The sequence below is a fragment of the Choloepus didactylus genome, chromosome 8 (assembly GCF_015220235.1).
Source record: "Choloepus didactylus isolate mChoDid1 chromosome 8, mChoDid1.pri, whole genome shotgun sequence".
Classification (NCBI taxonomy): Eukaryota; Metazoa; Chordata; class Mammalia; order Pilosa; family Megalonychidae; genus Choloepus; species Choloepus didactylus.
The window spans coordinates 93,157,623-93,176,704 of NC_051314.1; the positions used below are offsets into that span (position 1 = coordinate 93,157,623).

Below are 19,082 nucleotides of genomic sequence, written 5' to 3' on the forward strand. Positions count from 1 at the left end.
GTTTTGTATGTCCCAAGTTGGTTTTCTACTATAACCTTTTTTAAAAAAAAAGTTTGAATAATTACACATAATTAACACTTAGTGACAAGTTACAATTTGTTAATTAGCCTACCTAAGTCCAAAAAGGATTTACAGTCATTTGTAAAGTATTAGTTTATAATGTATATACATATACCTATTACATAAATATATTTGATAATATACCTGAGGTAATTATGCCAGAAACCTGAGCCAAGAGTATTTGTAACAATTGAGTGCCTCATTTAGATGAGCGTTTTCCCACTGCTGTAAGAATAATAAAAATACCTTGAGTTATATAGTACCTACTTTGATAGAAGCTCCCCAGTACAATAGGGGTGACCAACTTACTTTACACTAAACCCTTAAGACTTTCTATCATTCATTCAACAAATAAATGCGAGAGTGCAATTCAGTAACAAATGGACCCTTTTATGTTATAAAATGGATCTTTGGTAGCAGTTTTACAAAAGATGGAGAAATGTCCTTAAGAGGGCTGATTTTAAAAATTGAAGGAGATGAGAGTTTAAAAAGCTGAGACATTTCTACTCAAAAATAAAATAATATACTTCAAGTAAACACTAGTTTAGTGTATACCCTTTCACACATTTTCTTTGCATATAGAGCCATAGATTGTAAGGCTGGGAGGTTCTTTTAAAAAAATACTGATTCTGGGGCTTTGTATCATTGGTCTGCTTATGTTCCTGTAATGGACCAAGCACATTACTGCCTCAGGAACACTGAAAGTGCTGTTCTCCAGGTGGGACCACCAAGAGAGAGAAGCAGTGCACAAGCGCTCTTGAGGCCTAGGCTTAGAACTAAAACCACTTTTGTTGTGTTCTATCAATCAAAGCAAGTTATACCACCAGTCAAAATTTTAAGGGTTGGGGACACAGACTCCATTCTGTCTCTTGATGGGAAGAATTACAGTCATATTGTAAAGGGTCTGGATGTAAGGAAGAGTGGGGAAGTAAAATTATTTTGCACTCTAACACAATGTGGGGGAGAAGTAACTTAACCTTTTGGGGCCTCAATTTCTTCATACATAAAATAAGGGAAAGAATAGAACCTACTTATTATTAATAATCAGATCACACATGTAAAGCACTTAACACAATGCTTGGCACAACAGTTAGCCCTCAACAAATGACATAATGATTAATATGACAAGGACATAGTGGAGTGGTTAAGGGCACAGATTGATACCAGATACCTGAGTTACAAATACCAGCTTTGCAACTTATTAGCTGTATAATCTTGGGCAAGTTAGTTCACTTCCATTTCCTCATCTGTAAAATGGGGATAATAATATTACCAACTTCATAGGTTTGTTGTGAGGATTAAATAAGTTAATATATGGAAAGCAATTTGAACAGTGCTAATAAATGTTGAATAAAAACAGTGCATCATAAATGTTTACAAATTTTAAAAATGTCATCATCATTATAGGGATTACTGTGGGAATACAGCGGAAAGTCTTCTATTTCTACCTTGGGAGTGAGAAAAGACTGTGGATACTTGCACTGAATCTTAAATAATTGATGAGAATTTCCCAAGTTGACGAGGGACGTAAGGGTATTCCAAGCAGAAAAACAGAAGGATGAGAGTGTACAAATGTTGGAACAGCCATGTCATGTTCAAGAAACTTCAAGAATTTCAGTTTGGTGGAGAATAGCATATTTTAGGCCAGGTGGCTAAATATGTGAACTAGAAAAATCAGTCATAAGAATATGGATGATATTTTAAACTCTATAAGTAATACGACAGAGATGTCTAGAAAGAGAAGATCACCCAGGATAAAATCATCTACATTAACAGAGCAGGCTGAGGAAGAGATACATTCAAAAGAAACTGAGAAAAAGAGAGGAACAAGGAAAACCAAAAGTCAAGAAAGGAGAAAACCTCAAGAAAGAGGGGGTGGGATTCTTTCCAGATTGAAAAAGAAACCAGGGGACTTCTACTTTCACTAACAGCAGAACAGGCAATTGAGATCAAACCTTCCCCTGAAGAAAACTGGGGAGCAAAATCTTAAAGACATCAGAAAGCTTACAAGAGAAAACAAATACAGGGTAAAGATCTGGGAGAAGATATAAATCTATTGAGGTGAAACTCAGCATTAGGGGACCACTATTTCCCTGGGAACATTTGCCAGTTCTGGAAGAAGCAACCAAGAAACTGAAAAGACCCTTTAACAACTTCATATGGCTGGGAGCGAAAGTTATAGTCCAGGGCCAACCAAGGATGAGTTCTGGTAAATCCCACACATTTTGACCTGGCATCATGAAGAGAGATCTGCTAAAAATAGTAGTGAACAGGATGTAAAATAATGCAAAACAGATTGTCAGATTGAATTACAAAAAACAACTACATGCTATTTATGAGACATATTTAAGACATAGGAGTATGGCAGGTAGAAAGACAGCAATACATCATGCTATTTTTTTTTATTGAGAGTGTTCACATGCCATACAATTATACAAAGATCCAAAGTGCACAATCAATTGCCCATGTACCATCATACAGCTGTGCATCCGTCACTGCAATTAAATTTGTTTTCAATTTTTATAACATTTTCATTACTCCAGAAAAGAAAGACGAAAAAAGGAAACTCAAATCCTCCCATACCCCTAACCACCACCCCCTCCATTATTGATTCACAGTTTTGGTATAGTACATTTGTTACTGCTGATGGAGGAAAGTTAAAATACTACTAACTGCAGTATATAGTTTGCAATAGGCATATATATATTTTTCCTTTATACCCCTCTATTATTAACTTCTAGTTATAGTGTTATACATTTGTTCTAGTTCATGAGAGAGATTTCTAATATTTGTACAGTTAATCATGGACATTGTCCACCACAAGATTCAATGTTTTATACTTTCCCATCTTTTAACCTCCAACTTTCCTTCTGGTGACATACGTGACTCGGAGCTTACCCTTTCCACCACCTTCACACACCATTCAGTAACATGCTATTTTAAAAGCCTCTCTTGGTAACTTAGAAAAAGAAGGGAAAAATCAGTAAGGGTACAGAATATTCGGACAGTACAAATAACAATTTGACCTAACGAGTATGTATATGGGAAGATATCCCCTTTTCAAGCAAACATGGAACATTAACAAAATTGAATATATACTGGGCCATGAAATCCTATGGTCTTTGACTATAGTGCAACTGAACTAGAAATGAATAACAAAGTCTACTAGAAAACTTGATATATTTGGAAATCAAGAATTACGCTTGTAAATATACCATGTATTAAAGAAGAAATCACAATGGAAATGAGAAAATACTTTGAACTGAATGACAGAGAAAATAATTCTGTATATCCAAACTTGGGGTATGTAGCTAATGTCATATTTATAGGAACTTAATGCCTTATCTGTATCTAAATCAATATGTATCTGTGTCCATCTATATCTACACAAATTTTTAGAAATGAATTAAGCCTAAAAATTAATGAGCTAGAAATCCAACTTCAAGAATTTATAGAAAAAGAACAGCAAAATAAAACCTAAAGAAAGTAGAAAGAATAAAAAAACAAAGAATAGCAGAAATTAATGAAACAAAAAATAAACATTAAATAGAGTACATCAACAAAGACAAAACTGGTTTTTCGAAAGGTTAATGTAATAGATAAGCCTTTGCTCACAGTTTTGAGGCTGGGAAAACGTCCAAATCAAGGCGTCATCAGGGCGATGTTTTCTTCCTGAATACTGGTTGCTGGCGATCCTAGGCTTCTCTGTCACACAGCAAGGCGCATTGCAGCATCTGCTGGTCTCTCCCTTCTCTTCCAGGTTTCGTTGATTTCAGCTTCTTGCTTCTGTGGCTCTCTCTCTCTGTGTTTGAATTTCATTCTCTTATAAAGGACTGCAGTGATAGAATTAAGACCCATCCTGATTTAGGCGGGCCACACCTTAACTGAAGTAGCCTCATGAAAATGTCCTACTTACAATGGGTTCACACCTACAGGAATAAATTTAAGAACTTGTTTTTCTGGGGAACATAGCTTCAAATCATCACAGGAAGGTTTAAACAATACAGTAAAGATTATGGTCATCTTCTGCTATAGCATATTTTACATACTCTTGTTCTGGGTGTGCTAATAAAAGAACTAATTACATAAAGGTTATTGAATGAATGAATAATTCAGACACTAGGTATTCCTTTTATACATATTAATTTTTCTTCAACCAGTTCTTACACTTAAGTAAATTACTTCCTCTTGCCCAAAGCAGCAAAATGAATTTTCAAATGATATAAAACAACTGAGAGTTTAAAACTTAGAAAAAAAGTTAAAAGCATTTAACAAACTCAACTCCCCAGTACTATCTGGAGGTCTTTAACTCTCTGTGGTAAATCAAAAAAAAAACAAATTACAAGAGTAAGGACTGAAGAAAAGAAAAATTTGGTGAAAATCAGTTCACTACAACCCCCTGGTGTATGCACTGTGTATAATCTCCATCCTTTGAGTGTTAGGAGAACCTGTGAATGTGATGAGATGTCAACACTGTGTATCATCATGGGAGTATTGCATTTGTTTTCTATTACTGCATAATAAATTACCACAAACTTATTGGTTTAAAACAACCCATTTATTATATCACAGTTCTGTATGTCAGAATCTCAGGCACAGCTCAGCTAGATGCACTATTTGGGGTCTCATAAGGCTGAAATCAAGGTGTCAGTTGGGTCTGTGGTATCCGAAGCTTGGAGTATTCTTCTCAGTTAATTCAGGCTGTTGGTAGAATGCAGTTCCTTGTGGCTGTGCAAATGAAGCCCCCATTGTTTTTTTTTTTTTATTACTTGCCGATGGCTGGGAGTAGTTGTTCTCTAAGGCCCTGGCCAATATGGCCCTCTCACAACATGGCAGCTTACTACTTCAAGCCCAGCAGGAGAATCTGACTTCTTCTGAAGGTGTACCTGAGTAGGTCAGGCCCAGCTAGGATAATACCCCTTTTGATTAACTCAAAGACAGCTGTTTTGGGGACTTAATTGAATCTGCAAAATTCCTTCACCTTTGCCACATAACAATCTAATCACAGGCAAATCATTCTGGGAGTATCATAAGGGGAAATTTGGTTTGTGGTGAGTGACTGCTTAAAATAGAAACTGTGAACATGATCCCATAAAAATATGGCCATAATAGATTTTATAACTGGCTTTCTAAACTTTAAATTTTATAACACTTTACATTTTACAAAGTGCTTTAGCTATTCTGCATCACTTGAGTCTCATGACTACCTGTCAGAGAGCGTAAGCAGATATTAGTCCTATTATAAGGAAAAAAAAAAAAAAAAAGGTTCAAGCAGCTAAGAGATTGTCCAAAGCTTCACAGCGAATAAGTAGTGGAGTCTGGCTTCAGACCAAAGATTTTGGCCCTAACCAGCCCAGTGCTCTTTTTGTTAATCCTGTTTTCAAATTGTGTTTAATGAAGCACTAAAGTTCCCAGGAGAAGTATTAGGGATAACTGTAGGAAGTGAGGGTGACACTAAGAGGGTGAGGCCAAGCACTACATGGCTCTACTTATATCTATTCTATATGTCTGGGGTTCAATATGAGCTTCGAAAAACCACTGAACTGCACCATGATGCATTGTTAAAGGTAAGGAATTGTGTTTACAAAAAATTTTAGTTTTATAGCAAATGGTTTTGATAGCTGTATTTAAAAAGTTGAAAGTCTATTCCAATAAAGTTTTAAGAAATCATGAATCTGTCATCTCTAGCAGCAGCTGTTGAACCTTATGAAAAGAAAGAAAAAGAAAACAGAACCACATTAAATAGTTGGTTTGAAATGCACATTTAGGAAAAAGTCACTAACCACACCCCTCCTTCACTTTTTTATATAAGTGTAAAAAATTAATACCTTCTTAATGTCTGGTCTCTTATTTTTCTTTTCATGTAGACATTGACTAGCAACAGAGTACATAATTTCAACTGAAGTGGAATCAGCATCATTCATCTTCACATCAATATAATCTTCAATTGTCTTTTCTTCATCTTCAATTTCTTCTTTGATATCTAACTTTAAAATGAGTGTCAAAACTTTGTTAAGAGCTTCAAATAAAAGTGAAAGAAATTAGAATATAAATTTAAATTATTTTAATTAATCTACTTTATAGTAATATGTATTTTCATTTTACTAGCCACTTTTATAACCTTATTAAGAATTGAAGACATACAATAGAAACCCTAAATACTTGCTTATTTGTTTATGCCTCCTAGATACCTTCAGCTATTTGTCTTCTCATTTTTATTTATATTGCTGAACCAATTGCTCCCATGTTCTCATTAGAAAGACACAGTTGTCTGCTGCTTGCTGTGCTTCTAATAAGGTGTTTCCAGCTTCCAGACTCAGTCTCACACTCCCTGCATCTAGCAAACTTCTTTCTGGCAGTGCTCAGATTGTTGAAGCAAAGGAAAAAAAGAGAGGGGAAAGGGCAGGAAGGCCAAGATGAAAAAATAATGGAAAGAGAGGTAAAAGACTGGGATGGAAAATATTGCTTAATTGAAGGAGACTGTAAAACCAAAAAGATGATTTTGAAAGTGTTTGCGCAATGGCAGAATTTAGTGATATAAAGGCTCTTTAAAATGACCACTCTCTTTACCTGTACTTTTAATAAAATCTTATTACTTTATAGGCATACCACATTCAACCTTAAGAATAAGGGGAAGAGTATAATAATCTTCCCTAGTTATATAATTTTCACCAATACAAGCTGAACTGTAAAACTTATGACTGAGATGGATTTTGTAATTTTCTGTATTCCATCCTTACTCAAGCCAAAGTTTTGAGCCTTTTATGCATTCTGAAGGGGGAAAAAATATCTCAGGCAAAAGGATGGAAAATTCTGGCCTCTAGACAGGAAGGCCTTAAAAAAGTACAAGTTGCACGTTACTGAAATATTGGGTTGTATCTTTTAGTTCTCCTCTACCTTTTTCCCTATGCCCTTCTGTACATTTAATCTACACACCACTTCTGCATAATCCAACCCACTCTTAAATCTACAGTATGCCTGTATACTAATGGCTCAAAAACTATTGCTACTCTAGGCTTCTCTCCTGACTTTCAACAAACAATGAGACAGAGAATTTTATTTCTTGGATGAAGACAAATTTTTACTTTTTATGTGCCACTATAAAAATCTAAATATTATGAAAACAATAACTTTTTATATTAACTTTAAAATTATGTTCTATAAATATACTTCAGTGTGATTATTCTATTGCATTATTACATTTCCTGTATATTATGGAAAGCTTTGTAATGTATAGTTTTATAATAGATATCTGTACATAATATTATAACATACAGATGTATTTACAACTTTTCTCAAAAGAGTATGAACCAAAACCCCTGAGTGGATAGATATACCTTTTGACTTTCTAATCCATGTTCTAGGGATATAATCTGATATTACCTGAATTGTTACACTGGTTTGTCCCATGAAAATACAGAAATTAGAATAAAGTCAGTGTAGTTATTTAATTTTAAGAAAAACTTATACATGACAGTAGTTATTTCTGTAATTCTTTAATTTTACAAAAAGATCCTCTAAATTCTTAAATTTACTATACAGGAAAAAAATGGCATGGCATAATTTTCCCATTTTAGTATACAGCTAATCACTTTAATTTTCAATGAACGTCTAATATAACAAATTAGGTGATATTGTTAATGATACTTTATAAATAAAATACTCCATAATAGAAATATGTAGAGAGCAATTCTATTCTGATACAAAAGTGAATGGCAGTGATGTTGTTTCTCCTCTCTGAGCAGAAAATGCTACTAGAAACCACCCCAAATGGAACAAAATAAACTGGGTAGGACCCAGAAATCATATAGTTCTATTCTCATTTTCCCAACAAAGAAACCAGAACACAGAACGAATAAGTGACTTTTCTAAGTTTCACAAATATTTCATGGCAGAGCGGTGATCAGAAGTATTTATGCTCTTTCCAGATGACATCATGTAATTGCCAATGGAAAGAAAGCCATTAGAAAAATAACATTTCTAGATGTCAAATTTACCCATATAAATTCAAAAAGGAAAAGATGGGAAAAAAAAATCTGAATTACTAATAACTGAGGTTCACGGTGTTCGTCCACAGCTGGAAGCCCAGTTATTATTTCTAGTAAAACCTATGAAGACAAAAAAAAATCCATTAATATAGCATCAAGACAAGATACAGAAACTAGAAGGAATATAAACCTTGATAATGAAATCTGATGAATCATTTCCATACAAAGCATTATGTCTTTAGGGTATTAAAGTGGAAAGAACATGAGCTGAGGGCATTTCTCACCACTCTTCCTTCACAGACCTTGGATCCCCCTGATCTCCATAAGCACTTCTTTTCTTTTGGCAACTTACTGAAGGTTCAGCTCCACTCAGCATGTATTCTGGGAACTCTCAATTCTTTTTCCGCCTTGCAGGGGATTCTTCACAAGAATAATTTTCTCTGGCTCTTAGGAGAATATTATTTTCTAAATATTAGGGGTATCCTATAACCTAATGCCTAAATCTAACAGTCCTACTTGAAAAGCATATGGGAAAATAAAATGAAGAAAAAGCACTGATTTCTCCAACCACCACCACGAACTTCTCACTTCATCTTAAAAGTTATGAGGAACAGACTGGAAGATCAGAAAATGCCAAAGCTTATTCTCTTTTAAAAATTTCATTTTTAAAAAGTGAAACTAAAGAGATATTGTATGACATGATTTACTTTATCCACTGATTTAATTTAAGCTTTATGCTAATTCATGAGGTAAGGATACCATTTCTTGCAGTAATTTCAGAAATCAGACAAAAGTTTTCCACATTAGGAAGAGTTTTTCTAACTTCCTGATCTAACTAATGGTTAAAATGAACAATCTACATCTTTACAGATGAGAGCTAAGCAAGACAAATGTATTTAAAAATATTCTACTTCAATTTTACAATGATAGCCAAAATAAATATCATTACTAATTATCTATATGAAACTTACCACACCAAAACTGTAGATGTCAGATTTGGGTGTTATTTCCCCTCGTAGAGCTTCAGGTGCCATGTAAGCTGTTGTTCCCACAATTCTGCTAGTCATGACTGTCTGAGCAAACTTCTCAGAAGCCCGTGCAAGGCCAAAGTCAGATATTTTGGCTACAAAGGCTTCATCTAGTAAGATATTTGCACTGAAAAAAAAAAAAGTAGTAGAAAAAAAATTTCTTTCTAAGAAGTGAAATAGTTTCTGTGCTGGTTTGAAACTGTTATGGACCCCAGAAGAGCATGATCTTTTAACCCAATCTTGTTGGGTGGAACCTTTTGATTGAGTGTTTCCATGGAGATGTGACTCACCCAACTGTGGGTGAGACCTTTGATTAAATTATTTTCATGGAGGTGTGGACTCTGCCCATTCAGGGTGGATCTTGATTAGTTCACTGGCGTACTTAAAAGAACTCAAGAGCTGACACAGATGCTGATGCTTGGAGATGCTTGGAGTTGTGGACAGAAGAACATTCAGAGATGCTAAGCTAAGAGATGAAGTCCAGAGTTTGCCTGGGAGAAGCTAAGAGAGGACCCCCAGATTCTTAGAGAAACACCCCGGGAGGAAGCAAGGACGCACAGGGGCTGAAAGAGAGGAGTGAAGACAGAAGCCCAGAGACATGTAGAAAGTCATTTTGAAACACAATCCAGGAGCAAAGGACCAGCAAATGCCAACCATGTGCCTTCCCAGCTGACAGAGGTGTTTCAGATGCCATCAGCTGTTCTTCAGTGAAGGTATCCTCTTGTTGATGCCTTAGTCTGGACACTTCTATGCCTTAGAACTGTAATTTTGGAAGCTAATAAACCCCCTTTATAAAAGCCAATCCATTTCTGGTATTTTGCATAATGGCAGCTTTAGCAAACCGGAACAGTTTCTTAGATAGATGTATGTGTATATAAATGAATATATGTGTGTGTCTGTATATAGATTTATTTACTTATGGAATATACTACTTTATAGTATATATCATAAAAGCCTATAATTTGTGTAAATAAATCTAGAATTCAGATTACAGCTGAAGAGAAATGACTGTCTTCTTTTCCTTTTAGTATCTCAACAAAAAAATTTAGGAGAATAAAAATGAAATCTGATGTTAGTGAGAAATACTTTCATTACTCCACGAATAATTTATTATAGGGTAACTCTCTCAGTTTTCTAAAGCAGCATTTTAAATTCCTTTCCTAACATTTCTTAATTCATTTAAAAATAAATTTCCAACCAAAGTATTTCAGTTATTTATGTCTTTAGGCTATTCCTTTTTTCAGTATTATCCAGATTATTTTGAAAAGAACAGAATATAGCTAAAAAAAATTTATTTATTCATTCACTATATGTATTCATTTATACTTACATGCAACTTAACTTCATTGAGGAATCCCTATTAGTTTTAGTATTTAAGCTTGGAACCGGGCATGGGAGGAATCTTAGACTCTTGTCTGTGACAAAGGCACATGAATAAATAATTTTAATAATTTATTAATAAGTATTAAATAATGGAGATATTAGGTATAAAGTGCTGAGAGAACAACCATGTGCCTGGAAAAAATGGGGAAAATTCCAAAGAGAAGTTAACAAGTGTGTTTAGTCTTTAAGGGTACTTAGGAGTTGATGGGTAAATGAGGGAAACAAAGGCCTTTTAGGCAAGGGGAACTACATATACAAAGTGATGCAAACATGAAAGCAAATAGTCTATGATCAACATCAAGAAACTGGTGTGCATGGAACATGGAGGGAACTTGAACTTGATTTTGGAAGTAACATACGCCAACTAAAGTTTTCATTGTAGGTGCTTGATGTCATAAGACTTGACTTTTAGGTCCATAACCCTGGCAGTGGTATGGTAACTTGACAAGAACTGGAACAGACTGCTTATAGGATGGACCAGTTAGGAAGTTTCGTAAGAAAACAAATGAGAGACAACAAGGGTCTAAACAAAGGCAGAGCATGGGGGATAAACAGAAAGTGCCTTTTGAGGCACACTCAATAGGACCTTGTATATAGTAGGATAAGAGGAATGATAAACCTTTAGCTTGGGAAACTGGATGAATAGTGACTTCAGTGAATCAGAAGGGAAATGCAGGAGGGAGGGTTTGGGCTGGAAGAAATAATAAGTCTGATTTTTAACAAGTTGACTGACAGGCTCCTAAGGGACATCCAGGTAGAGGTGTTTATATGGAGATAGTGAAAGTACAAGATTAGAAGCTGGTGATACAGATTTGGGAGTCATTAACATAGAGAAGGCAGTTGAAGTCAGTATAATATCACTCAACAAGAACATGTAGAATGAATAGAAGATAGAAGGAGGTAAGAGTATGAGGGAATACTAATATTTAAGGGATGGGAGATGGTGTCTCTCTTCTTATCTAAAGCCAGTCCCTCTAGACATGGGCTCCCTCCTACATTTTCAGGAAAGTTATCCTGTAAATTACTCCATTTCTCTTTTCTATTGTACACTCTCCCTTTTATCTATTGGATCCTTCTCAGAGGCATATAAGCATGTTTTAGTTTCTGCCAACTCAAAAAAAAGTTTCCTAAATGAGACATCTATTTCCAGCTATCACCCTTCAAAGTAAACATCTTAAAAGACTTGTCTATACTCATATCTCAGTTCCCCAGCTCCCACTGTCTTTCTTCAATATAAGATAACTTCTGACCCAATCACTACATGGAAATAGGTCTCTATAAAGTCACTAAGGACTTTTATGGCGCTAATCATACAGTTATTTTTCAGCTGTCATCTTGACCTCTAAAAAGTACTTGACTTCTGGCTACTTCCTTTTAACAGACACTCTTTTTCCTTGTTTTCAGGGAAAAAGACACTTTCCTGGTTTTCATCTTGCCTTTCTATATGTACTTTCTTAGATTCCTTTTTAGGCTAAGAGGCTATTCTCTTCTACTTGGTCATTAAATTCTAGGGTTCCTCAGAAGTTAATCTTAGGACCTTTTCTTAGTTTATATCTCTCCTTAAGTGATGCATCATATGATAATTCTTCATTTTCACCTGTATGCAAGTAATACACAAACATATCCTCAGCTCAGACTTCCTCAAGCTCCAAACCTGTATCACACTGCCTGTTTAACATCTCTAGTTCTGTAGCTTAAAAGCACTTCAAATTCAAATGTACAAAAGAGAACTCATGTTTTTTCCCTTCCCAACTCCACCTCAACCTGGTCCTCTTACAGTGCTTTCTATATAAGTGAATCATGCTATCATCATTTCAGAATGCAAGTCTAGAAGCCAGAAACCCAGGCATCATTCCTGACACTTCCCTCTCCCTGGCTCCTCCACAGGAAAGATATCAGCAAGTCCTGCCATCCTAATCTCTTGAATCTGCTCATTTCTCATCATATGCACCACCATCACGGAGACTCCTTGTGATAGCCTCCAACTACCCCTTCTTACAAACTGTTTTCTACACTTGAGTCAAAGTAATCTTCCCCAAACTTAAATATGATGCCACATTCTTACATTCAGAATTTTCAACAGCATCCCATTACACTTATTGTAAGACTAAAATCCTTACCTTGATCTGTAAGGCCCTGAACGGTCTAGTTCTCTGCCTATCTCCTTAATTTTATCTCCCATCAATTAATAATTAATCATCCCATCAATTGCTGCATTTCAGTCATACTGAACTTATTTCACTTCTGTAATTCACCATGCACCCATGTTCCTCTCAACACTAGTTTTACAAATGCAGTTTCCTCTGCCTGGAATGCTCTTCTCCGCATCTTCTAATTGTACTTCTCAAATTGTACTTACTTCTAGTTCATTCTCTACATCTCAGCTGAAGTATCACTTTCTCAGGGAAACCTCCTTGACCCCCAAGGACTAACAGTTACCCCCATTATGATCTTTTAAGCACTGGTCACTTTTTCTTTATGACATTTATTATTATTGTTTTATTATTCTACATTATTTTGTAACTATTTAATTGATGTCAAATTCCATAAATGCTACTTTTGCTATCTATAGCATCCATAGTGCCTAGCATATAGTAGGCACTCAATAAATATAAATAAATAAATAAGAAGGAAGATAACTGAAAAGTACCCATGGAGGATAAAGATGATTCAGAAAAGAGTGGTGATTCAGAAACTAAAAGAAAAATAATTTTGATAGGAAAAGTGGTCAAGAACTGAACAATGTGCTATTACAAAAAAAAAAAAAAGGTCAAACAGGATGAGTACTGAAGATAGGTCACAGGGTTTGTAATAAAGGAGATTCTGGATATCCTTAGAGAGAAAAGCTTTCATGAAGTGATGGCAAAAAAAGTCCAGCTACTCTAGGTTAAGACATGTATGTGAACAATGAATAGAAATAATAAGGACAAATTATTTTTAAAGCTAGAATTCCAAAAGCTTTTTAACAGAAGCATTTACCTTTTAATATCTCTATGAATATGATTGTTTTCATGTAAAAAACTGATGCCATTAGCTGCACCCTGAGCAATCTTGCATCTCATGTGCCATGAAAGTGGTGGAGTACCATCCTTGTGAAGAAACAAACCAACCAAAAAAAAAAAAAAAAAGAGGATTAAAAAAAAAAATCTATGGAAAATATATAACAGAATATTTGTCTAGGCAACAATTAAAAATGATACTATATCACTAATTAAGAACTCAGGACCACAATTTTTTAGGTTGTTAAAAAATAATCTCTAGATAAGGTCAAATAGGGGATTAGCATTTCTTATTTGCAAATAAAAATAGGTAAGAGCATCTTCAAAGTCTAGCCTTACTGATAATTTTATATTTTTAGATCATCACCTAAGAGAATGGAAAACCCCTGTTTTTATATAATAACTGTATATTTTTTATAGAGAAGAGAAATTATTAAGTTTAACATGGTTTAAATGATCCCATCACAAACTGAATCTTAGTATCCCAACACAGAAATGGAAAGCCGAACAATTTGATGGAGAAACATCTTACCAAGCAAGACAGTCTGTCAAGCAATGATCCGTTGGGCATGTAAACATACACTAAGCAGAGGTCATCACCATCACTAGAAAAACCAAGCAGTTCTACTAAGTTTTCATGATGACACCTGTGACAAATAATTTTCATAATTAAACTTATACCTCAAAGTTATTATAATACATACTTATATGCTCAGCTACAGATTAGAAATTATTCACTTTAGAGCTTTAATAGAAAAAAAGAGCAAGAAAATAATATGTGACATACAATTTATAATATATTTTATAATGTTTACATGTGTTTATTATAAAACTGTTTAAAATTTGCTGTAAAGTTCTCTTTTCAGTCAATACCGATTCAACAATAGAAACAAAATCTCTTTCTATTTTACAGAAAAGCTCAAAAATTCAGATCATTGGAACTTGTGATAGTTTGGTTAAGGACTAGGGTGATGTTTACCTTTGTTTAGCACATTCTCAATGATATTATAAACAAGATTTCAAGAAGTCTGTTAAGACTTTTATGAAAACATTAAAAAAAAAATCCTCCAATATGTCTAAAGCACTGATTTACAGACATCTGATATTTAATCACATATAATTTACACAAATTTCTGCTCACTAATCATATCTGATCATGTATAACCAACTTAGAGTTTCTTTATATACTTTAGAATAATAAACTAAAGAGATCTGTGGTATAACAAAAGTGCAGGCATCCGATGTACAGTAGAAAGAAAACTGGACTCAGAGTACAAAGTCCTCAGTTTAAAGTACAGCTCTGCCTCCTGGATGTGTGACCCATGGCAAGTCAACTACATCACTTAGCCTCAGCTTCTTTCTAAAAGGGGATAATAATACCTATTATGATACATGGATGCTGTGAGAATTAAATGAGCAAATATACACGAGAGCTTAGAAATAAACCTGGTACATAAGTGCTTATTCAAGTGCTTATTCATTTTGTTCATTCAAAATAATCTACAATTTTGGCTTTTCATTATATCAAATTGGACTTCTACTTGCAAAAGTATTTTAAGAAGTATAAATTAAAACACTAAGTATTTCACTTATTTACCAAATTGGTACATTTTTAAAATTAGTAGTTAACATTTGCTGAGTATATACTATATACAAGGCAATGTAGTAAATGATTTACTTGCTTTGTTGTATTTAGAATAGAGTTAGGAAATTTGGCCAAGGTCATTCTGCTAGTAAGGTCCAGAGATTGGCAATTTTATTAAAAACAGAAATAAAATTCAATGGGGGTAAGATAGTAGTGAAATGTGTCACTGTCATACACTGTTGGTAGGAATATAAATTACCATAACTTATCCATAAAGCCATTTAGACATATACAGTAGTACCTCATTTTACACGAACTCAACACACACAAATTCAGGTATACATGATTAGCAGTTGACAAAAATAAAGGCACAGAGAGAATGAAAATTTTAAAAAATTATTTCTTTGATTAATTGTTTACTTATTGTTACTAGAGAGCTTATTTCCCTAATTTATAAAAAAGTGTGATAGTTATTTTCATATTAGAAATACTTATTAAATAATGGGGTTTACTATTATGTGCAATTCTCAACTTATGCGAAGGGTCTTGGAACATATTGGTCATAAAACAAGGTCCTACTGTACTTCAAAAGTTTTTAAAATGTTCATGACTGACCCAGTAATTCTACTTCTAGGGCTCTATCCTGATGAAACAGAGTTGCAAACCTGAGAAAACAAACCTAATAGAGTAATGATTAAATAAAATCTGATACCAATATATGCTAGAAAGTTATATAATAATATTAAAGGTTTTCAAATTATTTTTAATGATATGGGGGAAATGCTATACACGCATCATGAAGCAAGTACATAAAAATACTAGCAATGGTTATATCTGGGGGAAATAATTTAGACAGTATTTATTATTTTAAAAACATTTTTCTGTATTATCCATATTATCTTCTTTGAACATGTTACTTCTAGGATTGGAGAGTGGGAAGCAGGGGTGGGGAAAACAAATCCTGAAAAAAAAAGGAGTTTTGGTCTTTTTGTAGTGTGTATTATTTCACGGTGACTGAATCAATACCTGTCTATTTCTTTCTTGAAGTTTAGCAACTAAAATGGGTAATTTACAGGAAATGGGTCTAATGATTGTAAATTAGTTTTACAGACTTAGATGCATTAGGATTCAGATAGAAAGCGCAGACTCTGGAATAGACACATCTGGGGCTGAATCCCAGCTCGAACATTTACAGGCTATGTAACTTTGGGCACATTACTTACTGTTTCTAAATCTAATTTAAAAAGTGAAGAGGGGAAAGACTCGTAACAATTGTGAGGACTAAATGAGACAAGGCACATAAAATACATAGTACTGTGTCTGGCATATTGTACACATTCAAATATCAATCACTATCATTATTTGAATAAATTTTCTGATTTGATGATGCTCAACAACTTTCCTCACACTGGGTCAATGCCTTCTAAGTAACTTGCATAAAAGACTTCCCTGGTTCCTTTATGGTGTTAACTTAAATTGAAGGCCCTATTATTCTAAAATTAAGCTATTGTTGCTGTTTTTTAATGTATCTCCAAAGTTTATCTCTTATGAATTCTGGGAGCAGAAAACATGATTATTGAAAAGTATAAGACAGTTTGAATGTTACCTAACTGTGCTGTGATTTAAAATAATGACTGCTGCTTAATCTATAGATATATGAGCCCATGTAGCCACAGAATTGCAGAGTCAAGAAGTACTTTCAGCTACTTCATTCTAAACTGTTTATTTTCATTTTATATATTTGAAAACACAACTATCTTATCGCATATTCTTGGTAAGAAACTAGGTCCCTTACTCCTTGCCTTGTTCTTTCCATACTGCCAGATTAACACTTACTTTGCCATTACTCTTATTTCTTGATCAAACTGTTGTTTCAGTTCTTCAGTACTAATGTCAACCATCTGAAAAATAAAATAATATACAACAAAATATAATACTATAACCCCATGGCTCCTAAGCTAGAAAGGAACTCAAGAGATTGCTTGGCTGATGTCCTTTTCTTTAAAACAGTAAGGCATTATTGTCCCCATTTTATAGAACAATTGAGATGTAGGAAGATTACTGATTTGCTCAAGGTATCACAACTGGTTGAAAAAAGGAAAGAACCAAATAAACCTCTCTGAGTTGTTGTAGGGATAAAAATGAACTAATATTTGAGACTTTACTCCTAAGCATTTAGAAAAAAAATTCTCTGTAGAAGAAAACATAAGCAAATTTGAAGGGAAAAAGACTCTGCAAAAGTATTTGCATCACATATGACAAAGGCTTGACTATTTTTTATCATTTTAATATCTATTATATTAATATTTTTAGAATATAACAGATTTAGAAGACAACAAATCAGTAAGTAAATGGTAAACAACTTAAGAGAAACAGGGCCAACAGACACAAATGAAAAATTTTCTTTTTTTAATATTTTTTAAACTTTATTTTTAAATGAGAAAAGTAATGCAAAGTAAGTTATTCTTTTTAGAAAATTTTCTTAATATTTCACCATTTTAATCTTGATTATGCATGAAGTACAATCTACAGCTGGGCTTCTAAACTTTATTTTGTGGATCCTCCAAAATTATATGTATATTAGCATGTATGGAGGTGTAACTACATTTTCCTAGAGATGGGATCCATAGCTTTAGATCAGATTTTTAAATGGTAAGAACCATCAGCTTAGAATAACGTTCTCTTAAAGAAAACAAATACACAATGACATAATGTTTCCTAAAGATTCATTGAAAACTTAACATTTAACACAGCAGGAAGCAGCTCTCCCTTTCTTTTTATCCCTGAAAGCATAACTTACGGCTGCAAGCTTCTTCACTGCCACAGTTTTGTTGTTCACGTAGCCTTTATATACAATTCCAAATCCTCCCTCTCCCATTTTATTACCACCAGCAGAAAGGGGTCGTTCGTCAAAGTTATTTGTGACATTCTTCAGTTCGTAAAATGAGAAGCTGTGAAAACCTATAATGTCAATAAAATAAGGAAAAATGAAACTGTTTTTAGTAATAATCAAGATTTTCTCAATTTAAAGATTTCAAATATAGGCAACTTCTTTACAGTTTTTTATTAGGCATGGTGGGAGATGATAAAACCATTTTTTAAATATAAATGGTCAACTCTATCTTAAGGATTGTGTTTAGTTCTTTGTTGAGTTCAGTAGAAAGAAAAAATGTCATCATCCACCCAAAACTATTTATATATTTTCTTTAAAAAAATAAATGACCCTTTGAAGTTATTAAATATTTACTTATTTTTTCATAGCATCTATGGTGGCTTGCATGTCCTATTGCCTCTACTCACAGATAACATACTGATGAATACAGTGAAGAGTATTTAGTAAATCAGGAGGAGAAAAAAAAAACAAACCAAAGGGTTATTACCACTGTGTCTTTGACTATTGTACAAACAAAACAGAGAAATATTTACTTTAAAGCAGTGATAACAACAAGCCCAGTAGTAGAAAGCACTAAAATGTTACTTACGTGTATCGCTCACTTCTAAATTTTTATTTTCTAGACTGGAGGAGTCAGGTGACATACAGTTCTGCTCAAGATTCTGCAAAGGTACTACAGATGTCTTGTCCTTGCCATAGAGAGGCATTTGTTTCTGCTGAACTGTTATAGCTTCCTTTGAAGGTAGTGTATTAACAGTTTTGGGAATAGCATCTGCCAAATGAAATAAGATACAAGTTATCCTTCCATAAAGAAAAGTGTTTGTGAAAAAAGTAAGTCCATGAGGAAAGCAAGTAAATATTCCAATAGAGCAAAATATAATCTAAGGAAATCAGGATCACAGGGTCTCATCAGGGTAAACACTTAGGATGGAAAAAAAGCAAGAGCAAATAAGAATAATTAATTTCATATAGCCTAAACTAGGTTTCTGAAGTAGATATTCTTCAAAACTTCCTACTGGTACAAAACTACCCGGCTTTAATGGTGAGATCTTACTCCGTCATGAAGCCTCCACCACCTCAGCAGCAAAGTCTGCAGTCCTGTGTCTGGGGTGCTTGTTAAAGAGTTGAGGAGAGCTGAACGAATGA

The 19,082-nt window shown here is 34.0% G+C and overlaps 1 protein-coding gene across 5 annotated transcripts in view; it reads right to left on the reverse strand.

Moving 5' to 3' along the window:
• Window positions 1-4,762: 4,762 nt before the first annotated feature.
• Window positions 4,763-19,082, reverse strand: part of IRAK4 (interleukin 1 receptor associated kinase 4) — a 32,935-nt gene continuing 18,615 nt past the window's right edge. For all 5 annotated transcript variants that reach the window (XM_037847924.1, XM_037847922.1, XM_037847926.1 and 2 more), the window contains 9 exons: window positions 18,526-18,708; window positions 17,844-18,004; window positions 16,880-16,944; window positions 13,991-14,105; window positions 13,439-13,548; window positions 9,020-9,203; window positions 8,106-8,168; window positions 5,889-6,047; window positions 4,763-5,763 (listed from right to left, as the gene is read on the reverse strand). In XM_037847924.1, the coding sequence (XP_037703852.1) occupies window positions 5,728-5,763; window positions 5,889-6,047; window positions 8,106-8,168; window positions 9,020-9,203; window positions 13,439-13,548; window positions 13,991-14,105; window positions 16,880-16,944; window positions 17,844-18,004; window positions 18,526-18,708 (1,076 nt within the window). In that variant the 3' untranslated portion in view covers window positions 4,763-5,727. The remainder of the gene's footprint in view (window positions 5,764-5,888; window positions 6,048-8,105; window positions 8,169-9,019; window positions 9,204-13,438; window positions 13,549-13,990; window positions 14,106-16,879; window positions 16,945-17,843; window positions 18,005-18,525; window positions 18,709-19,082) is intronic.